Source organism: Empidonax traillii, unplaced genomic scaffold, assembly GCF_003031625.1.
Source record: "Empidonax traillii isolate 1590-97213 ecotype Southwest subspecies unplaced genomic scaffold, ASM303162v1 scaffold39:size2480183, whole genome shotgun sequence".
Taxonomy (NCBI): domain Eukaryota; kingdom Metazoa; phylum Chordata; class Aves; order Passeriformes; family Tyrannidae; genus Empidonax; species Empidonax traillii.
In genome coordinates, this window is record NW_020955232.1 from 503,585 (window position 1) to 527,148 (window position 23,564).

Consider the following 23,564-nt stretch of genomic DNA (forward strand, 5'->3'; position numbering starts at 1 on the left):
GATGGAGAGTGCAGTGGGCTTTTATATGGTCACAGGCTTAATTTTAGTTGAGGTGTCAAGAGAAGAAAGTGTACCTCCCCCATGCTTTTTAATTTTTTTTAAATTCTTGCCGATAAAAGCAGCTAAATTGTCTTTATTCATTCCTTCAGGATAAAATGGATAAAAGTTTCTGTTTAAAAAACGGTTCTGATCTTTCTTAATCTTACCAAAAAATATGAAGGCATGACCATGAGGCCAGGAATTTAAGAAGGTTTCAGCTGGGACCAAGGGCAGTGTTGAACCTGAAAATGGGACCGTGATTACTTGTGTGTCAACTAAACTGAAGTTAAAGGTCACCTCTGCTCTGGCATCACCTGCTGCTGCCCAGTGGCTGGGCAAGGTGATAGAAACCATTTTAAGAAAGTCATCTGAGGTGTCAAGGATGATGGATGGTAGAGAAGGAGAAAAGAAAACAGAGAAGTTCCCTTTCCATAAAGGGGAAGCAGTGACACAAAGTCATCCATCAGCTGCTGCTGGGGTCGTTTACTTCAGAACCTCCATCCAGGGTGCAGGAAGCCTCTGAAAGCAAGGAACAATAATGCAGCCTAGAAACTGGTACATGACACACAAAGCTGCTTTCCTTTTTAGAGTTTTGCCTCAATAGCTGGTCATTTTAATTTAGTACTATAATCCTCCAAGCTAATGTTTTTGTATTAAAAGTACAGGCAATTTAAAAACATTAATCAAACAAGCATTGCGTTACTCCTGTGTGGTTTATTTCAATGCTTATTCTGTGAGGGAGAAGTGAAGCTCTTCCTGTTAATAAGGAGTCTTGAAATGTTTTAAAAATGTCTTAATTTCAGTCATGCTTTTGGGAGTTTTCTCGTCCTTTGTTTTTATGCCTAAAAAGTAACATTAGATTCAAGGGCTGTATATTATGGGATGAATCACACCACATCTTGGACAAGGAACACTTGAGGAAACATAGAGCAAACTTCAGAAGTGTCAAACAAATAACCTTTTGATTATCCAGAACTGTGATTAACCTTCAAATTCCTTCACTTTTCCTGCTGAAAAAATAAACTTTTACAGCTGTGGGGATGAGGAGCTGACTGTTTCCTGAAAATGATTGTAAAATTTTTCATGACTGCTGGGAGAGGAGTTAGGTAAGATGCAGTTCTTTAAAAGAGAACTGATATAACATCTTCCTAGTGTTGCTTTACTCCCTTTTTTGCTTGCAGAGCACCATTTTTAGATGGATTTGCTGCTGCTCCTCTTATGTTATCATTTGCTCTTCTTTCTCCCAGTGTCACTGCTTGGCTTCCCATTGCAGTGCACTGGAAGTTTTTTTCTTCCTTTTTTTTTTTTTTTTTTTTTGTAAGGCAGTATCTGGAGATCTTAAACACATAATTGTTTCCATTATACAGCATTTACTTTTGTAGGTGCTGAGCTTCAAGGAATGCAGTGACGAAGCAGTCATAAGAGACCTTACTGGAGAACTTACACTGAGCATTAAAAAACTAATTGCCTGCCCTGTCAGAAATCTGATTTCTGTAATTTAGCAACTATTTCTCAGTATAAACCTCCTATTCCTCCTTGTCCTCGTGCAGGTCTGAAGAAGCAAACAAAGCCTTTTCTGCAGCCGTGCAAATGCATGACGTGCTGGTGAAAGCCTGGGCCATGTGGGGGGATTACCTGGAGAACATCTTCGTTAAGGAGAGGCAGCTCCACCTGGGCGTGTCTGCCATCACCTGCTACCTGCATGCCTGCCGCCACCAGAACGAGAGCAAGTCCAGGAAATACTTAGCAAAGGTAGAGATCTAGGGGTTTAGAAAAGGATTGGAGCCTTCAGGAAGGGCTGGGGTAACGATCAGTGCCCAAATTTGTGCAGAGAAAGAGTTACTGAGGGAAAGCTTTAATTTAGGTGGAAAGTCTTCACGAGGCTACTCTTGGTGGCATGTAAATCATCTGGGTTTTTTTTTACTTCACTGAGAAGTTTGGGGTTTTCTGTAGTTGTGGAACCTTTTTGTAGGAGGACAAATCACATCCAGCCTTTCTGCTACATAATGCAGTGAAATGTAGAAAGGCATCCTTTGATCCTTTAAATAGTAACATAATTTGAGGTCTTTTAATCGTTACTATGGATAAATTGTATAAACTTTTACCTCAGTGTTGCATTTTATTCCAGATAAGCCCTTTCTGTGCATTTTCAGTCTGAAATGCAACAAAATTTTGTAGTATATATTTCTCAGTTTGAGGATGTTTAATCTCTCTCATGAAGAAAATTTAAAAAAATCATAGCAGACCATGGAAGACAATCTGTTCTGAACATGAAAAAACACAGGAAATATTCTTAGAGATTAAAGGTGGCCTCAGTAGTACACTGAAGTTTATTAGTCTCCCTGTTTGGCTACATAACAGTTAATGATTTTTAGTCAGTGCTTAATATATTTACATTTAAATTAAACTAGAAAAAGTATCATTAACGGTAGACTGTTTAAAATAATTAACAACACCCAAAGAAATAATCAAGTTCTTGCATCAAGGTTCATTTATCTGAATTGTATATTTTAGGTTCAGTAAACATGCCTTATTTTCTATCTGCACCCCCATCCAAAAACCCAAAGAATTCCTGGAATGCAGTCATGTTCATTTGCTTCCTTCTGTCTTGTTTCATAGCAAGGAGTACACTTATGTTTATTTTTACATCCTTTAAATATTATTTCTAAGGGGAAAAAAAATAACATTGGCCAGGCATAATGAATGTGAGTTCTTGTCTCTGAGGCAACTTTAACACTTACAAAGACTCCACAGTCATATTCATAAAATAGCTCTGGGTTTTTCTGCATCATAATGATTGATGTGTCTTAAATTTAAGCACTGATATTCTCTTCTAGGTCCTTTGGCTGCTGAGTTTTGATGATGATAAGAACACCTTGGCAGATGCAGTGGACAAATATTGCATTGGTGTCCCACCCATCCAGTGGCTGGCCTGGATCCCTCAGCTGTTGACGTGCCTGGTTGGCTCAGAGGGCAAACTCCTCCTGAACCTCATCAGTCAGGTACAGAAGATAATCTCTAATTCTCTACTGCCTGTAATCTTTGTTTTCAAGATGAGATACAAATCATTTTTGAAGCAAGTTCGGAATGCCAAGCTTTAAAAATGCTATTGCTTGCAACTGTTGATGAATTAAAAATGGTAATTTCCCTCTTTAAGTAGAATATTTTAAATTTCAAAGTGAGTTTTACTTACTGGGATTAAACCAAGTGAAACTGTATGCCCTTTGTGCATGAGGCATTGTAGCTTTCCCTCTGGAATTCTACTTATTACATTTTTGTGAACATTAGAGAACACACTTAGAAATATAGATTAAAAAATGCCTGTAACGTAGGAGTAGGGATAAAGAATTGTTAGCTGTAGTGGCTAAAGGGCAAACTATTTTATTAGTGCTTTGGTTTTTGTCAGACTTGATTCTAAGGAACAAGGCTCTGTCTGTCACCACCAGGAATCCTTAGTGGGGCTTTGTTTTTGCTGGAAGTTTAGGGTGGCAAATGATGAGTCAAGTAAGGATAAGGTTTAGGGAGTTGGATGGAGAAACTGCCTTGCTGGATTTGTTCCTCTGAACTGACAGATACGAGTTTTGATTAATCTTGCTTTGGGATTTTAAGATTTTGTGCCTATTGCTGTCTGCTCTGGAGCAGAACCCAGGAATAGAACTCTACCTCAGTGTGAGGTTGATTTAGGCATGTCTGGAGACTGGGGTGTCTGTTAATGTGGGGGTTTTTGTTAATGTGTTTTTAAATACTGTTTTGTTACTGCTTAGTGGGGAGAGGGTTCAAGGGTGATGTTTTAAAAACCCCAGATCCTCCTGTATATCTTGCCTTTAGACTTCAGGTCCACAGAAGGAATACAAAATTAAAAAAATACAAAATTTTCTGTGTTACTGCTTTAAAACTCTTCAAACAACTTTTTGAACTGCAGCATGAAGCGTTTGTGTGTCAGGCTAGTGACCTGCCATAAATATCATATTACTGAATATTTTGCAAAATCTCTACCTCTTACCTTATCCGTTTGGATGGAGAAAGGATTCATGATTTAGTAGAATTGTGGCTGGAGAAGCCTCAAATGATGTTTTAAGAGGTGCACCATCATGGGTAGTAGATATGTGGTTCTTTCCTTTAATAGATACTGAGTTTTACAGATTTTAAAGGGAATGCTGAATGTCAACATCTCTTCAGCTTTTTTTTTTTTTTTTTTTTTTTAATGGAAGCCATAAAATGCTTTTTATTTTTGGGTGCAGTTGGTATCCCCTTACATTAAGTGCCACAATTAGGCGGAGTAAGGTTACTCTCTAATGGGCTTTCTTATCAAGTATCATGGGGTTGGGAATTGTGGCCTAATTTAAGGACTAACCACTGTCATTATGTCTGTTTTTCTTCCATTATGCACATGAGTAAGATCTTTGAGCTGGCCCAGCTGGTGCTCTGCCATTATGCTGTTTTCAGGTTTATTAGGCAATATGATCTGGAAGCCCTAATTAGGTAATGCCTGAACAGTGTGTGTAGGGAGTTACCATTTCTCTCTCTTGGTGTTTCTGTTCCTGAAAGAATCTTTAATTTCCATAAGCTGTTATTTACCACAAAGAGCCGATTATTACCAAATTGCACTTATTTACAAGACAATCTGTACATGCTGATGTGATCTGCAGTCAGTATTCCTTGGCTGAGGATGTGTGTGTCTCCAAACAGGTGGGAAGAGTCTATCCCCAAGCTGTTTACTTTCCTATCAGGACCCTCTATTTGACCTTGAAGATAGAGCAGCGAGAGCGCTACAAAAGTGGTGAGATTGATCTTGATAAAACTATTTGTGCTCTTTGGAACTTCAGTTATTAGTTGGAGTTTCACCTGATTTTACTGAGAAAACAGATTCTCTAGAAAATGTACCAACTTAGCAAAGCAAGATTTGTGGAGAAGTAGAACATTCTTGGTTTATAAATACAGGAGAGCATCCCAGTCTTCTAAGAAGGATGTTCTAGTCTAATTTTCATTGGAAACATGAACCATGCAACATTCAATTTGTTTTCAAAGGAGCTACACTTGTAAAATGAATGTCTCCATATTAACTTCTTGCAGTGAATTATCAAGTACGATGAGCATCAAAGTTCACACAGAATAAAATCAGTGTTGACTTTGAGAAATGTTTGGAAAGTGGGGAGAACATTCAGCAACTTGCACAACACCTTTTTTCCCCAAGAACAAATCAAGTTTAGAATAGTTATGTCAAATGATTCCACAGAATTTAGTTCTTTTGTCTCATAATTTCCTGGGAATCCCAGGAGAGCTGCTTGGAGAATTCTCCCTTCAGTTGTGTGTTCTTTATTACAAAGTGCATTGTTTATTTAATTGCCTTTTTCACTTGGGAATCAGTTTACTTAATTTCTGCATGAGATTTTGCAGGGCACTAACTGTATAATGTTTTCCTTTTCTTTGGCTGCTCCTTTGCAGAAGGAGGAGATGCCCACATACCCTACTAATTCATTCACATCCAGCAACAGAAGTTTCTGTGCCAAATTCTTGGTATTGCCACATGCACATCTATAATAATCAGTAAAATATTTTCCTGTAGGCTCTGCCACAAACTACTGTTTTGTCTGTGGGTTGTGTGAGCTAGTGGGGGTCATCTGATAAAGCAAAGCTCTGTCCTAAATCACTGTCTGATGAAGTTGTCATGCAAGAATGTTTTGTATTAAGAGATACACACTATGACAGTTTGCCTGTCTTTGGCATCAGCATATTTATTCCTTAGTTACGTGTGAAAGATCTCTCCAAATGGGAGGGAAAGGTATCACCCATAATTCAAATACTTTGATGCAATGTGAAACAATGTCTGGTCAAGAGCACAGGTTGGTAATTTAAAAACTAAGGCTATCCACCTCCTGTGGGGTTTGGAGGAGTGTTTATTTTTCTTTAATATTGGGAAGTCTGTACCACTAAACAGCATTTTTACAGAAGCTTTCTGGAATTCAGTAGGTAATACATGTAAACATCTAATGCAAATCTAAAGCAAATTCTTGGAACAATTTATTTTATTTCACACAGGCACTTATCAAGTTCATGAAAGGTAATTCTTATTTTCTTTTTAATTTTCACTTCCCAGATTCTGGGCAACAGCAGCCAAGTTCAGTTGGGAATCAGTCCCACTCTGCCTCAGACCCTGGGCCAATCCGAGCCACTGCACCCATGTGGAGATGCAGCAGAATTATGCACATGCAGCGGGAATTGCATCCAACACTTCTGTCTTCCCTGGAAGGCATTGTGGATCAGATGGTCTGGTTCAGAGAGAACTGGCATGAGGAGGTATTTGGCTTTCATACACCTTCATAGCTGTGTAGCATCTAAGGAAAAGTTAACTGCAAAATATTGATCCATAATTAATTTTAAGCATTAAAACGTAACTATTTGTTTTGGTGAGTAAACTGATGTATCTGTAGAACTGACTCTTCTGATTGGAGTTAAAGGGTCTTGGCTATTTCTGAAAGCAGTACAGAGATTTTCCAAAACTATTAATTTGATGAATGCGTCTAGGATTGAAGCTGTTCTCATACTAACTGAAAATACATATTCTTGCTCTGGGTTTCCCAGATACCAGTTTCCCTGTTGATCTGGTGCTCTGTGACAGGTTGTGATTATGACCTGAAACTTGAATTACAACAGAGAGCAGATGGACCTGCCACTCTGCTGTTGTTATTTGCTTCTCGAAGTGTTGGGCTGTTCTGTTCTGCCTACCTAGCACAGTGTTTATTTGAAGAAGGTTTCCTCATATCACATAATCTTTTCAAATATCACAAAATAAGGAATCCAAGAGGTAGCTGCTGTTGAAAGAGCAAGGTGTCCTTTGTGATGCAGCATTTCCCCTGCTCAGTTTGTTTGCAGTGAGAATCAGCGCTGTCATTCTGATTGACCCTCTGATGTAATTTAAGAGCAGAGTTTTCAGGAGATGTTTCTGAGAGGATAATTTTACTACACAACACATAGTGCAGGAATAAATATTTGGTGTCAAATCAGAAGGCCTAAATCTTCCTGACTATTTTGCCTCTTTTATTTTTCATCCTTAGGTCCTTAGGCAACTGCAGCAGGGCCTGGCCAAGTGCTATTCGGTTGCCTTTGAGAAAAGTGGAGCCGTTTCAGATGCCAAAATCACTCCTCATACACTGAATTTCGTGAAGAAATTAGTCAGCACTTTTGGAGTAGGCCTTGAGAACGTCTCTAATGTGTCCACCATGTTTTCTAGTGCAGCCTCAGAGTCATTAGCTAGGAGAGCACAGGCAACGGCTCAAGATCCTGTGTTCCAGAAGTTAAAAGGGCAATTTACAACAGGTAAATGTTTAAAATGGTTTTTTTTAAATGTTACTTTTAATCTTCAGAGAAATCTCCCTCAGTTCAGCTGGGAGGGCATTCTGCTCTTTTATTCCAATATTTTTCCTGAGAGAAAATTTAGAAAGCAGCACCTTTTTGTCATTCACTAAACCTGAAGTAGTTTGTTCCAATCTTCTGTGGAGTAATAAAGGTAATTCAAGTGAAAACCAGACATCAACATAGAGAATGAGTATGTTGTTGTATTTTTATTACCTTAAGCTGTGGTTTGATCACATATGTGTTTAAAGATAAATTAGATTACTTCACTACAATATTTTGCTATTTGCATAGAACTGTCTGCAGGATCTGAGGGACAATAATGATCTCTGCTTTACAACCATGCCAGAATTTAATGCAACTTTCACTGCAGAACTCCAAACTGACAATATTATGGGAGGTCTTTCAAAACAGTCTACTTCTGATGAGTAAGATTAGTGTTTTGGATAACTAGATTATAAAAATCCTATTACCCAAATTTACATCGTTTGGCAAATTGATTCAATAACTGTAATCAGATCTAATAAAAAAAAGATACTTAAGGGAAGTAGCTTCTTTGCCTCATTGGTTTTCTCTTAACCAGTGGTCACATATTGGAGTATCTGAGGTTGATTTAAAATTCTAAGGGAAGTTTAGAGTACAGGAGAACGTGGGTTGGGTTTGTTTGGTGAAATGTGTGAAGGCCACACAGCTCGTGCACGACAGAAGGTGACACTGATTGACATCAGTGCTTTGGATTACAGGGACTTGGAGGTTTGCATCAATTCCTCCTCAAACATGAGCGTTTGAGAGCATTTGACAAGGAGACTTGGGATGTTTTCTTCAAGCATTTTACTGATAATATTGTGAAAATAAGTGAACTGATGGGAATCTTGTGAAAGTAACTCCAGTGCAGACATGACCTACATATCTTGTGCACGCCATGGATTGCAGCATGGCCCTTCTGAGCACAACAGTTGCATGACAGCAGATAATGAAAGTCCTGAACCATATGATTAAATTTTTCCTCGATGAAGTGTACTAGGGAGGGAAATGGAAGTAGAAACATTTTGTGTGTCTTCAGCGGGAGCACACAGGGAAAGCAGCCCCGCAGACAGAGAGCTGGGGGTGCTGTAGGTCCCTTCCAGCTGAAGTATCTACATTAAATGCAGGTTTGGACTCATTTTTCAGTTTTAGCAATCATTTATATGTCTTTGCACTGCACTAGTAGTATAGCCACTCATATATACTCAACAACATTTTTCTTATGTTTGAATTATTTTTGGTCTGTCACATCTCCTGGTTTCTCTCCTGTGAGCATCAGAGAGGTCTGGAATTTCAAAGGTGTAAAGGAATTGTAAATACAGCACCAGACTCCAGTCTGCAATATCTGAAGTAACATTTCAGAACGTTTCTAGAGAAACATTTAAGAGAGTTTAATTACAATTCACTTATAATTTTTAATTAAAATAAAAAATGGAGAGGATTTCAAGTTTTTATATGCTGGTGTGAATTTTTTGCATGTCTATGATATATAAATGGCAGTTAAGGTTTTCAGATTTATCTCTCTTAATCACAGCATTTATAAAGAATAATATGGAACAACATAAAAACCAAAGGACAAGAAAATAGGAAGGGACATAAAAATCATGTAAAGTCATCAAATGCAAAGTGTTTCTTAGTAAACTTAAGTTTAATAAGGGTAATTAGTTTTTTGTTCAAGGTTTCATGTTTTATTTTCTAAATATGATGAAATACAAATGTCTGCAGGATAAAAATAATTATTTTACTTAGTTCTGGAATTGACTTTAATCTTATACATTCAGCGTTTTAATTCACAATTTAAATGTGGGAAAATAGCAGAAATTAGACCAATCAGCATACTTACTAATTTTTGTAATGTAGTTCATTATGCAGAAAATGACAAGTTTTGGATGGATTTTGTAATAACAGTAAAATATACATAAAGAAAGGAAGGGGATTGTAATTATTGTATTGAAGTTAGGAAAGGCTGTTTTAACTCTGTGAGAAACCATTTGTAGAACATTCCAGATGTGTCCTTCAGACCCAGTAGAACCTTCACGTTGGCTTTTCTGATTCTCGGTACCAGTTGCATGTGGGTGATGGACAGATAATTACAGTGGTTGCCTTCCATTTCAAAAGTACCCACACCAAGGAGCTGTCTTGCAGTAAACTCCTTTCTTCAGTTATTTGCAGATGAATGTTGACAGCTGTGTTCTGTAGGTACATTCAGCTGGGTTTGGTTGCATAATCATTTCCATCAATATCAGAGTTGCATCTTGATTCCCGTTTGGAGCCACTGGGGACTCTCCCACCATTTCTTATATTCTAAATCCTTTGCAGCAGTCTGGACTGTCAGAGCTGTGATAGGTCATCTTTATCCATCCTAATGTTATATTATAAAAACAAATTTTGCTTTGAATTTTTTTTCCCTGTGACTTCAAATGCATGGTTCTTTGACCATCTGTTCTTTGTTCCTTCTCTCCTTTTCTGCTAAACCTTTGACATCAAAGAACAGGCAAATGCTGAAAAATGCTCCCTTTGAGAGCTCTCTCAGCAGTGAAAGGAGTAGAAAAGCTGCCTCAATTGTCCTTTTGTGGGCAGATGATAGTTTGGAGTTTGGATCAGCTTCTTTCTGCAGCTATCTCTCCACTCAGGCTGAATATGGATGGAAAATTCCAAAATATACCCTTAAAGAGCAAGATAATTTCCTTGAGAGTTTTGTCACCCAGCACAATGAATTCTTCACTGTGAGTGGAAACTGCAGGCAGGAGGAAGCTCCTAGTGTGGCTCTGAACTGTGGGGAGAGGGCAGGGGAGAGAGATCTGTTAATTGTTTTAATCTTTTTAAAGGATTTTTTTCTTTTTTTTTTTTCTTTCCCCCTCAAGATTGAGCGTAGCATCCCTTTAGTAGCTCTTCCTTTGCTTCCCTTCCAGTTTTCCAATTTTGAGATAACAGGATGTTATCCAGGAAATCCAGATCAAGGGATTGGAGTGAGCATCATATTTGACCTTGGTGCCTGCTCTATGCAGTCTTGGTTTTCTGGAGCTGACTGATAAACCTGAAGTTCTGCTTCACATTTCTGCTCTCCTGTCACTCAGATTTTTCATCTGTGTTGGTGCTTTCCAAAAGTTCTTGTGAGATTAGGAAGAAGTTTTGGGAAAGTATAAAATATATCAATGTTTGAATAGTAACTTCAAAAGCAAGACAATGCTTCTCTCTTGGATCTTCTTCAGTATCATGTGCATAAAGAATCTGACCTGCTCTGTAAAGCTAAGCTTGTATTTCAGTCCTGAGTGATATTTTACATGATGGATGTCACAGTTTTTTAGTTGGAGATCCTTGGGTTGGAAACTTTTAAGTGTAAATATGTTTTGCCTACGGTCAGAATAATCTTTAAAATCTTCAAGTCAGCTGGTGCTTGCTCTAAAAGCATTAATAGCCTGTTGCTTTTCATTGATCAGAACATTGACAATATAGCAGAAGGGGGTTAATTTTTAGTTCTGGAGTCTTAGTTTGGAGATCTTTTCTTTGTTTTCCTAATGCTGTGTTAATGTTCTGTAGATCAAGGATTTGGGGGACCCAGAGGATTTGGAACTCTAATTTTGCTGCCTCGAGTGTATTTTTTTTGGTGTTGCTCCATGATGAGTGATGGTACAGCTCTCAATCAAAATGTGTTAAGTTTTATCTAGTTATGTAAAGAGCCAGCAGGAGTTTTTTAGGTCTGTCTCACTGGGAGAAAGGTTGTGCCCTGTTTGTCTTTGCTTTGGGAGTGGCAAGAAACTTTAGCAGCACTGAGAAGAGAGAGCAAACCGTGCTCCTGCTGCAATCTGTGTCCTGGGCTTCTGGGAGCATCTCTAGGGATGGGTGGGTGGGGGAAACTTCCCATTCTGTTTAGAAAAAGATGGTGCAAGTAGTGAGGTGTTTTAGACCAGTGTGTGTTAGCTTGGGAAAGATGTTCTTCAGTACTGTGCACTGAAAAAAAGGATGTTTTTGAAACAAAAATACTGTTTATATAGATTAAGATGTCTGCAAAGCGGAGAGACTTTGTACACAAATAGTGTTTGGTCTTGTATTTTTCCCTTGTTCCAGCTGAAGTGATTTTTCTTCTCAGATGGGCTCTCTGTGACACGAGCAGAAAGACTAATTGAACTCTCTGTTTTTCCCATCTGCCACTGGAAAATAAAAGAACAACAAAAATCCCAAAATAGGCATTCAACAAACTAGATCTGTTCCTTGAACTGTAGGACTTTTTTTTTTTTTTTGTAAGGAATATATATTGATGTGTATTTTTACCACTTCGGTGGATTCACATTAGCACAAAAAGTAGTTGCAGTTGGAGGAGACTCTCCTGCACTTCAGAGATTGGGGAGATAAATGATGCAATAATTTTGTCACTTTGATGAAATGATTTGCTCCCACTGCTCACTAGAGGGTAGGCTTGGGATTATAATAACAGTGTTTTACAGTGGTATTGCAATAGCTGCACTGCCCAGGCAGAGAGAGAAAAGGGAATATCACAGAGTTATGCTAATTTTCCTCATCCATAAATATGAAACTGTATTTTTCATTATAGACTTTTTTTTTTCCTCCAGAAATGGAAAGGATTTTGGATGTGGTGGGTTTTTGCTCAGTTTTAGACTAAGTTGACTTGGGAGTTTCATGGAAATCTTTTAGCATATCAGTATGTTGTGGATACACAATGAAATATGTGGGGTTATGTGTTCTCTGATATTTTGTTTAAGTAACAGAACGACAAAATGAAAGAGTCCTGGGCTGCATTGTTTTCTTTGCTATTGGCATCCTTACATGTAAAGGAAAGAACTATAAGAGTGTATGTGTGGAATGATATGAGCTCTTCTGGCCAAAAGAATGAATGTTCTGAGCTTGCCAGACTTTTGAGTGGTTTAATTGTGGTGGTAAGAAACTTTTACATGCAGTAATTGCTTTGTGCATGTTCCTAATTCACTCTTGGCACACTTGCAGATAGATGTTTGTAGCATATTTATGTGGTCAAAATTTCTTCTTTTAGCAGCACTCATTGCTTGGTTTGGGGTTTTTGTCAACTTAGGAAAATACTGAGTGTATGTAACATTGAAATGAAGGTTCTGCAGTAAGAGTTAAACTCATTTTTGAGACTGTGTTAATCTTCTATTTTGTTTGCATCGTAGTAAAGACTCTGTTCTGCTTTAGTTGTAAATATCAAAAATACCGAATCGACGTTCTCTGGTTTTCTTGCTGTTCCTTTTTCACTTGAGAGATGGTGAACTTAAAATGGCATCTTTCAGACTGGTGTGGAAATGAGTTTTAAAAATCCAAGTCTGTTAGTTCACTTGCCCAATTTGGGATGCCATAACTAATGAGGTTTACAGAGAGCAGTTTTCTTCTTATCTGAGTGTGTTTAATCTCTTTATAGTGGTACTGAAGTGCCAAGCCATCATTTCATTTCTATGTTTATTCATTTCCCCTCTCTTGGGAAATGCAAAGACATTTATTTATTTGCTTTGTTCTGAAGTTGGGGTGAGAGCAATGTTGGGAAGATGGTATTGGTGTGGCTCAGAAAATGATCAGTATTGCAGTGCTTTCTGTTAGAGAATTACTTGCATAATGTATTGAAGATCATCTACTGACCTTGAGGAAGTTCTTTCCTCACGTGCTTGTGGACTAAAGGAGATAATTCATACTGTTACGCTGTTAATATGGAAACATCAGGCTGTTTGCATAATATTGTTATTTATGCTTAGACTGTTGTATCTATTTTTCCTGTAGTGACTTTCAGTCGTTATCTAAGCCAGGAAAAAATAAGAATTTTGTTGCAGCTCAGAATAGGAGAATAACAGTAATAACAATCTTACTCCTGGTCCTGCAGTTCCTCACAGGTTCTATGCTGTGTCCTCGATTGAGGTTCTTTCATCCCTTTTAGAAGCAAAAAAGTGCCCATTTATTTAAATAAATAAATAAATGATGTGTAAAGAAACAGGCAGAAAATTATAGTTCTACACTGTAAAATAAGTCTACTTTTCCTCTTTCATAAATGGTCTGATCTAATAATCTGGGTTTTTTACTGCTTTTTTTTCCGTGCAGTCTGGTGGCAGTATAGTGACAACTCAATACAGTAATAGTATTTAAAATTTTTCACAATATGTTTTTCTAATGTTTGTATGACTAAACCAGGAGAATGTTGAGAGGTTCATTACATACTAAATAACAGAATGCTTTAGAGCTGTATACAGAAAAGAGGAGGCAGATTCTAACAGGTTTGAGGTGTCTATAATGTTAGGACTTTGCTGAAAGGTTTTCTATAGAGCTGAAATTCCAGAGTCTTATCTTTTCAAGGCAGTGCAGCTCTGTGGGGATTGTGTGTCTTTGATTAGCACTATTCAATTGGGTGACTTGTTTTGCTTTGGGTTTTTTTTTTTTCAGATTTTGACTTCAGCGTGCCAGGGTCAATGAAACTTCACAACCTTATCTCTAAACTAAAGAAATGGATCAAAATTCTGGAGGCAAAAACTAAACAGCTTCCAAAGTTCTTCCTCATAGAGGAAAAGTGCCGCTTTCTAAGTAACTTTTCAGCTCAGACTGCAGAAGTTGAGATACCTGGAGAATTCCTTATGCCAAAGCCAACACATTACTACATCAAGATAGCAAGGTAACCTGAAAATACTCTCTGGCAGATGTAATTCTGAAAACAGAGGAGAAATCAAAACCTTCCCGTCTGTTTACTCTGCAAAAGTAGATGTCGTGTACATTTTATATATATTAGATATAGAATCATACTTTGATATGACACCTTTCTTATTTTATCTTTCAATAATTTTACATTGCATCACTAAACAAGTGTACTGTTAGAAGAAGAGTACATTTGGTTTTCTTGGTATATTGATGTAAGTTGGGATTAGTCATTCTGTTGTGATCAATAGAGATACTGTTCTTCAAAACAGTGGTAAAGGTCTCATCTAATGATTAATTTTGCTCAAGAACTGTGTTTTCTTAAAAGCAACTAAAAACCAACAGAACAGCTTTTTAAACTACAAAATAGGAACCCCAGGCCAGCTGGATAATAGAATTGCACTTTGTAATACAATTGTACTGCCTTATTTATTTCATCTATTTTTGTTTGGTTTGGTTGTTTTTTGGTGGTTTTTTTTTACATCACAATTTCATATCAGAGGAGATTTATCCCAGGTGCTTTATTATCCCTCTCTTCCTGCCAGGTTTATGCCCAGGGTGGAGATAGTTCAGAAGCACAACACTGCAGCCAGGAGGTTGTACATCCGAGGCCACAACGGGAAGATCTACCCGTACCTGGTGATGAACGACGCGTGCCTGACCGAGTCGCGCCGGGAGGAGCGGGTGCTGCAGCTCCTCCGCCTCCTCAACCCCTGCCTGGAGAAGAGGAAGGAAACCACAAAAAGACACTTGTTTTTCACAGGTAGTGAAAAGAGAGAGGCTTGTGTTGTTTTCTAAACGTGTGTTCTACTCGAAGGTTATATTTGCTCAAGTTTTCGGCCGCTGCTGATTCTGAAGGTTTTGATTGTTCGGAAGGGAAATTCATGTGTGTCCTGGTGATTGGTCTTGGCTGGCATTGTAGCATCTCTCTGAAGAGGGGTGTGAAGAGGGGTGTTTTGTGTGCTGGGAGGAATTTCCCGTAATTTGGGGGTGTCTATCCCCAGACAGCTTTGGCTTCATCAGCCTTGACTGTCTAATGTCAGCTTCACTCCCTATGATGAACAGATTTCTTCATGAATGAGAACACCTCCTGGCAAGCTTTACATTATAGAAAGGAAATTTTGCTGACAGCCTCCCTCCCCCAATTTCTTTTAACTGAGGTAAACCAGCAAACGAACTTGCAGGTGTAGCATATTACCTGTAAACAGTGCTGAAGTGAAAAAGAATCAGAAACATGGATAATGAAGAACAGAGGGTTAGGGTTTTGCATCAGTCTGAGGCAAGAATAACAGAAATGCAATAAATAAAGCCTTAAAAAATATGATAAATGTGGCCACTGATACAGCAATAAATCCTGTATATAACAAGCTTCATTAAATAGTGTATTTTCCTTCGAAGAGCTGTTTTTAAACTGTATTGTTTTGTGGTTTGATACTATTTGAAGGAACCTAAAGAACATTCATTTCTCTGCTGCCAGAGGTTAATGGAAGCAGACCAGGAGGAACAGCTCATTAGCACCCTTTCCGCAGCAAGCATTTTCTTCTTTAAGATTGAAGAAGTTACATCAGACAACTTAAATGCATTTAAACAACTTTTCCTTATATTTCTGAGGTTAATGATGAGAGAACAGTTTCGTGGTAACTGGAGGTCTCTGTCAAACAGGGCTAACTGTGTCACTGCAAAAGCCAGCTATGGAAGAGGCATTGTCTGTCTTTGTGTAGGTGGGGATGCACAGAAGACTTGGTAGAAGAACTAATCAGTTCAGCACCATAAAAGTGCAAATAGGGTTTTTGCAAATTTACTGCCCATCAAAGAAAAGCTCAGTGGCTTAAATTTTCTTACTATTGAATATTTTTCTCTACCTTCAATAGTTTACTTCCAGATAGTGTCGTTTAAACATCTGTTCCTCAACTATGTGCAGACTTTTTTCCTCCAGTTTTTCTGAATCACTTTAAGTACCATATTAAGCTAAGTAGTTTTGTCCTTCAGAATCATTTTTATTGACATAATGCCAGTGTTGTGTAATCAGATATTATGAACCTGTTTGCATCACGCATTACCCTTGTCCTAAAGCTTAAAAAAAAGTAGGAAGAATGATGAGTGCTCAATTTTTTTTCGAAAATACAGTTGATGTTTCTGTTAAGATTAAAAAAACCACCAAACTGCTGTAATACTTTTTTAACTGAGCTAGTGAGTTATGAGTGCAGTAATAAAAATTTCCACTTGATACCCTTCAGGAGTGTTGTAAGGGCTGATTCCTTAGCCTTGGGGTTGTGGATGAGCTTCTCAGTCGTTCTGCTCTCTCTGTCCCTTTCCCAGTGCCCCGTGTCGTGGCAGTTTCCCCGCAGATGCGTCTGGTTGAGGACAACCCTTCATCGCTGTCACTGGTGGAGATCTACAAGCAGCGCTGCGCCAAGAAGGGCATCGAGCACGACAACCCCATCTCCCGTTACTACGACAGGCTGGCCACGGTGCAGGCTCGGGGCACTCAGGCCAGTCATCAGGTAGAAGGAGTTTGATTCGAGGGCTCTCCTTGAGGGCTCTGCTGTTCTTCTGGTCTGTTTGTGGCTAAAGTGACCTCTCTCAACTAACACTTTCCCTGGGTAGGTTCTCAGAGACATCCTTAAGGAAGTGCAGAGTAACATGGTCCCACGGAGCATGCTGAAGGAATGGGCCCTGCACACCTTCCCCAATGCCACGGATTACTGGACTTTCAGGAAGATGTTCACTATCCAGTTGGCCCTGATTGGCTTTGCAGAATTCATCTTTCACTTAAACAGACTCAACCCTGAAATGCTGCAGATTGCCCAGGTATGCTGTCCTTTGTTCTAGGTGTGTGCTGCTGTTCTTGATCAGATGGAAATTTGGACTATGCTTCTGAAATGAGTCAAAATTTGGCACATATAATTAACAGTGCCTTTCAGTAAGGTTTTCATTTATATGTGATTGCACATCATGTAGGTAGTAATTTAAACTGCAGCCCCTGTGGGCATCAACTCTGCCTTCTGTGAGTTGAAACTTTGTAAAACCCTTCTTAGATATTGGAAATTCTTCATGTTAATGACTGATAAGTCTCTCTTTTTAGTCTTCCTTTTAGATTGATTTCAAAATACCTCTGTGTCAAACAGATTTAAGAAAAATAAAATGTAGAGCTTCATTTTCTTAAAGGGCCATATCCCTTTTCAAATACCGTTCTCCTTTCAGCTTTGCTACAACTCCTATTAATAGAGATTTTTTTTTTCTGTTTTAATCCAACATTTAAAATGAGCCTTTCCACCACAAGGTGGTATTTATTAAAGTCTCAATGTCATTTTAATGCATGGAGGGCTGTAGCCTGTGTAGCAATTAAGATTCTTTAATCCCTTCAGATAAGATCAGCTGCTGATACTGAACGCTGACCCAGAGATTTGTTGGCAGTGACTCCTTACAGATGGTGCTGCAGAAGAAACTGTTCCTCAAGTTTGGTATTACAATAACATGTATTTAGTAAGGGGTTTGGACACAATGTTTTGAGAGAAATACATACTTGATTTTTGCATACTTTGATAACTTTTTTCCTCAAAAACTGTTTGGCTAAAAAAGTGAAAAGCTATTGAAATACTATTGATACTCTGAGTATTAACAGTAAACAAAAATCCAACCTCTTTTGGTTTGCTGAATGGAAAATTGTTCCTTTAATTACTTTTGGGCATCTTTCTTTTCGATCCAGGACACTGGCAAGCTAAACGTGGCTTACTTTCGCTTCGACATTAACGATGCTACTGGAGATTTGGATGCCAATCGTCCCGTTCCATTCCGGCTCACACCAAACATCTCGGAATTCCTCACCACCATTGGGGTGTCTGGTCCCCTGACTGCATCAATGATTGCAGTAGCTCGCTGCTTTGCACAGCCAAACTTCAAGGTTTGGGCACCTTTTGCGAGATTATTTGCGGGCTGATATTTGGCAATTTATAAACTTTTATAAATGTTTTCGGTTAAGGTAGAAACCGAGAGGTGTGTGTTTGTTTTAAAAGGTTACCCTGAGATCATCACAAAGACCAGCTGAAATGCTGGAAATGTGCCTTTTTGGAAATGTTTTATTTGTTATAGGAAAGCATTTGAGTCAGACTAGACACCTAAAAGTTTGTTTTAGAAGCTTGAGACTGTTGGAGTTGACAGATTAATATCAGTAACTCAACTCAGTGATGAGAAAAAACAGGAAATTATTTGTTGCAGGCATCTCTTTTTTATCCAAGGCTAGAACTGGCCTTTATGGACCTATGCATATATAATAGATACGTATGTATGTAATGTTGTAGTCCATGTTCTTTCCCTGTTTGGCAGAAAACAACATTCCCTTAGAGTGTAACGATTGTTCAAAAAAACCCAGCTTGGCAAAATACTCCTAATCTTTGCCCAAGACTGGGGGAAAACTCATTAATTTAGTGGAATCATTTAAAAATAGAATGTATACGAATTTTTTATGTAAAGAAACACCTTGAGAGGAAATAATACAAGACTGTTGTAGTCTTGTATTGATGAGCCACACTCATCTTGGAAAGACCAAAATTGCAACGTGGCACCAAAAGTGTCAAAATGCTGTTGACTAAAATCTAGTTACAATTCTGTAATCTGATAGAACCCGATGCTTCTTTGGATTAAATGTTAACAGCCTGGTTTCATTTCTTCATTTAGGTTGATGGCATCCTAAAAACCGTACTGAGGGACGAAATAATTGCATGGCACAAAAAAACCCAAGAGGACACGTCCTCTCCGCTCTCGGCAGCCGGGCAGCCCGAGAACATGGACAGCCAGCAGCTGGTGTCACTGGTCCAAAAGGCTGTCACTGCCATCATGACCCGACTGCACAACCTGGCTCAGTTTGAAGGAGGAGAAAGCAAAGTCAACACCCTGGTGGCAGCTGCAAACAGCCTGGACAATCTGTGTCGGATGGACCCCGCCTGGCACCCCTGGCTGTGACTTGAAAGTTTCAGTAGTTTGGGGTTTGATTTATTTTTTTGTTTGTTTGTTTTGCTCTTTTGTTGTTGTTGTTGTTTTTTCTTTTGTTGTTGTTTGTTTTGGGTTTGGAATTTTTTTTTTTTTTTGGCTGTTGTTTGTGGTGTGAGCCATACCTTGTGTTAAGAAAATGTGAAAAAAGCGCTTTCCAGCCCGTGGCTCACCTGTCACGCTGCCTTCAGTCAGTTTTCATTGTTGTGTTTACAGTAGTACAGCAGTTTTATTGTTTTTTAATTTCGGGAGGAGAGGTTTCCTTCTGTTTAAGAAGTTGTTTTAATATGCAACAGCAGCTTTCACAAATAGATTAAAAAGAAGAGAGGAAACTTAAATAATATACAGAAAAATCTTGTTTTATGATGAAGACTATGAAACTAGCATTATTAGATTTAGGGTCTGCCATTCCTAGTAACCTGCAGTATATGAATTTTTTTATACAATAGTAAGTACTTTTTAAAAAAAGGATACAGTATTCCCTGTTACTGAATTTTACTCTGAAATTTTACTTAATCACTCTCTCTTCATTATGCCAAATTGAAGGCACAAATAAATACTCTTCCTTCAAGTTTGCTTCAAATTTCCATGAGCAATGTTGGTTTGTACAGAAAATTTTGTACCAAATGCTATAGAGGTGAGCTTTTGTTAGGCACTGAGAAAATGATGATCAAATTGTGCTGACTTTTCCTGGAGCACAAGCTATGTACAGTAAAAGTGTAAACCATTTAGAGTATTTGGTTTAGCTGTGGACAGTGTTTGGGGGGGAGGTTTTATAAAAGGATGGGAAAAGCCATCCTTTGATACATGTATTTGGCTGTAATAGATAAAAAATGAAATCTTATGACATTCTCTTTACTGTTTAGAATTACAGCAGCTTCTTTAAAATGAATCTTTTCCTTTGTAATTTAAGAAAAGTTTAATGTCTCACTTGTCTTTCTGTTGTGTTAGCATTTTTATAAAACTTCGGTGTTGAGAATGTTAAATTTGTACAGAGTGATTTTTTCAAAATAAATATTTTGTAAAACTCTCTGTGGTCTTCATTTCATGCTTGGCTTCTGTGCTCCTCATGTATGGAAGTGAGTAGGATAGATGGAGTTGTGCTGAATGCAAGCAGAAGCTCAGATAAATGAGCGTTAAGGACTGTAACAGGATTTGGAAAACAAACATATCTTTTTTTGGGGGAGGCAAAGATTTGCTCCCTGATCAAAATCATGCTGGCAAGAATAATCTGAACTTTCCCCTTCTCAAACATAGAGCTTCCTGCTCGTGTCACAACATGCTCTGTCTGCAGTCATTCCCAACTCAGCTTTCATGACTTGAAGGGGATTGTTGCTTCCCTTTGTTGAAGGTGGTGGCGTTTGCAGCTGTGAAGAGCAGCACATGCTGCGTCAGAGGAGCTGCACTGTCATCCCTTAATCATCTGCACGTCTTAGATATGTCTGACTGAGAGACTGCAGCATTCCCTGAAAGGAAGTGATCAGATAATTCAGCCACTTTTCTCTCCATGATAGAAATGACAATGGGAACAAGTTAAAAGAGGCAAACTTGGCTGGTTTTGGATTTGTGACATCTCTTGTTTAGTCAGATATATTCCTAAAGGAAAACACGGGGTGGGAGGGAGCAAAGCCAATAAAGAAAGAGAGTTAATGAGGTCCCTGATGGTGTTCCTGTGCAAATGTTAACACCTGGTTCTCTTTTTTTCATTAATATCTGCTATGGCTGTACCTCATTTTGGGAGAAGAGTTACACAATCTTAACCCGGAGTTTTACCACCAGCTCCATCTGAAAGCTTTAAAGCTGAAAGCTTTTAGTGATCCATGAGCATTCCTCAGAGCCTGGAGGAAATCTCTGACACATCTTGTATCATCAGCAGCCCCATTAGCAAGTAAGTGGTTTGACACAGTATAGGAGATGAAGTTCCTGATTATCTTCACAAACATGTGACATCTCTCTTTGCTGTGTTTAATTTTTTATGATGGTAGATAAGGGTTCCCTCTGTCTCCTTAGTTCAGATCTACACTCAGAATGCATCTTGCTGAGCAGGTACTTGAAAGTGAACTACACTAATTGCCAGTTCACTCTAAGTATTCCCTTTAAGGTTTCTTCCCTCAGGTTAGATATTACACCAATAAAGCCCATGTCATTACTCCATAAAATCAAATGCTTGAAAATTAAGAGAGGTCAAATTTAAAATTGTCTCTGACTTGTGTGCACAGGCACATTCTGAAAATTCCTCCTGTTGTGTTTATGTTTTTTAATTGCTGTAGAGCCCTGAACAGGTTTAGCTGGATCTGCATGAGGGTCACTAGTGCCAAGTCCTTGTCACCAAAGTTGTGTCAGACGTGTTTTGAGTCTGTGTAAAATGCAGAGATGTACATGTTGGTAGAGCTTGGCACACAGACGTGTTGGTGTGCAGTGGGCTTTATGGAAGGTCACTCAAGGCACAGAAATACTGGTAACTAAGAAGCAAACTTGGCATAAAAAACAACAGACAAAAGTGTAAGCAGTGGATATTACATGGAGAATAAATAGTTGTCAGGTTTCTCAAATTATACTGCATTATTTCTCTTGATTTTTGTAATCGTGTTTGGCTCTGTCTTTATTAGACGCTGCTGCAATTTAACTTTTTATTATTACAGTCTGCTCTCAAAGTAGATTATCAGAATTTATTTGCTTAAATGAACTGTGCTCCAAAACAAAATCATTTAACATTAGTTGAGTGTTTGAGTCCACCCTCTGAAACTGGTGTGCTGCTTTCCCCTCCTGTAATTGGGCTGTCCATGAATTGTCAGATACAGAGAGAGCGAGCGAGAGATTAGTTATTACTGGAAGAAGATGACTCAAAGCATTTCAGCAGCAGACAATGAAAGCTCTGTTTCATAATGGCAGTAGAATAAAGTTGCTTTTAAGGCTCCGATCTGTTTCAAATATGATGTATGAAATGTTCTTTTGTGGTGTGGAAACCTATTCAGAGAGAAGAATTCACACTCACAGGAGCTTTTAATCAGCTCAGTGTGGGTACATTTCACATTTCAGTGGTTCAAGAGAGCACATGTGAAACAATGGGGGGTCTTGCATGTGATTTATCACCGGCTTGGATGTGTTGGGGTCTCGGTGTCTCTGCCTGCAGCCACTCCGGGCTCACCCTGGGCTGTGAGTCAAATGGCAGTGGCACCTGGGATCTCTCTTAAAGGAGGGCTTAAGGTGTGGAAATGCAGGGGAAAAAAAAAAAAAATCTGTGAAACTGTTAACTTAGAATTTCACTCTGACTGTGGCCTTTTCATTCTCTCTAACTGAGCGTTGTCTCTCCCTGAGAGGTTCGAGGGCAGCGCTGGGGAAGCGCCGTTGGTGTCGGCCACGCAGCACTCCCTCTGCTTCCAAACTGCCCCCTATCTGCTTCCAAACTGCCCCCTCTCTCCTTCCAAACTGCCCCCTCCTGTTACCAACTCAGGCTTTACTCTGAGAAATCTTTCAGGTCTTTCAATTACCCCTCAGAAAACACTCGACACAGGAGTGTAGGAGGTGTCAATCAAGGCCTGGGCCACAGGGACTGTGTGAGGAGGCAGGTGGGACCCTCAGCCCACCTGTGCCCCAGGGAAAGCAGCAGCTGGGAGGGATCCTGCTGGTGATCCCTGTGGAGGAGAAGAGGAAGGAGTGAGGGGTGGCTGACAAACACCATTATGTGCTGCCCCTGCCCTTCTCCAAGTGGAACCCACTGCAAAAACGAGGGAACTCGAGGCGAGGAAGCAGGAGAGGTGGCACAGGCGAAGCTGAGCCTGATGAAACGGCAAGAAAGAGGCTACTCCTAAGGTTTGTTTCATTGTTTGTTTGTTTGTTTGCCCTCAAAAACTGAGTTTTAAGTTAATTGTCAAGAAATTGAGTGAAATCCCTGTAGCCCAGACTGTTCTGCTGACCACAGAGAGCAGCCTGGCAAATGTTTGTAGCTGTTTTAACTTACTCTGATGGCTGGGTCTTGCACAGCCAGGACTCTGAGGGCATGGAAGCTTGTTAAGGTACATTTTGATGTTAGAAAATGCTTTGTTTGCTTGTTTATTATTGTTTTTTGGTTTTTTTTTTGGTAATGCTTTTCTCTCTTATTCCACTGGAGCAGTACATGTGGTTAATATGCTCTTGGCAAATCTTTCTTAAGTGAGCTATAAAAGTTGTCCTGCCTTTGTCTAGCCCTGGAGGATCCTATCATGCTGCTTGTAAGAAATGAAGTGGCAAAGTTTGCTATGTCTGTGCTTCCAAGGTAGAAGCAATAAAGAGTGTGGGTGCCTGTCGCCTGTCTGGGCAGTGTGATCTGCTGGACTGACCAGGGCAGGAGCAGTTTATTTCTCATTGTTTTCAGCAATGCAAACCTCCTTAGTGCTTTGTATGAACACTTATTTTGCCATTTAATTTGTGCTGATTGGATTTCTTGGAAGAAAACTCTGACCATCCCAGAAATGCGCTGTCATAACAAAGCCCATTTCCAACCCACCTGATTCTTGTGCTTCTGAATGTGCTGT

At 39.1% G+C, this 23,564-nt stretch overlaps 1 protein-coding gene across 4 annotated transcripts in view; it reads left to right on the plus strand.

Annotated features, from left to right (window-relative positions):
- TRRAP (transformation/transcription domain associated protein) overlaps nucleotides 1-20,080 on the plus strand; it is a 71,962-nt gene extending 51,882 nt beyond the window's left edge. For all 4 annotated transcript variants that reach the window (XM_027878176.1, XM_027878178.1, XM_027878177.1 and 1 more), the window contains 11 exons: nucleotides 1,590-1,791; nucleotides 2,877-3,041; nucleotides 4,729-4,819; nucleotides 6,137-6,336; nucleotides 7,095-7,356; nucleotides 13,816-14,041; nucleotides 14,607-14,824; nucleotides 16,381-16,565; nucleotides 16,669-16,872; nucleotides 17,771-17,965; nucleotides 18,739-20,080. In XM_027878176.1, the coding sequence (XP_027733977.1) occupies nucleotides 1,590-1,791; nucleotides 2,877-3,041; nucleotides 4,729-4,819; nucleotides 6,137-6,336; nucleotides 7,095-7,356; nucleotides 13,816-14,041; nucleotides 14,607-14,824; nucleotides 16,381-16,565; nucleotides 16,669-16,872; nucleotides 17,771-17,965; nucleotides 18,739-19,023 (2,233 nt within the window). In that variant the 3' untranslated portion in view covers nucleotides 19,024-20,080. The remainder of the gene's footprint in view (nucleotides 1-1,589; nucleotides 1,792-2,876; nucleotides 3,042-4,728; nucleotides 4,820-6,136; nucleotides 6,337-7,094; nucleotides 7,357-13,815; nucleotides 14,042-14,606; nucleotides 14,825-16,380; nucleotides 16,566-16,668; nucleotides 16,873-17,770; nucleotides 17,966-18,738) is intronic.
- The last annotated feature ends 3,484 nt before the right edge of the window (nucleotides 20,081-23,564 follow it).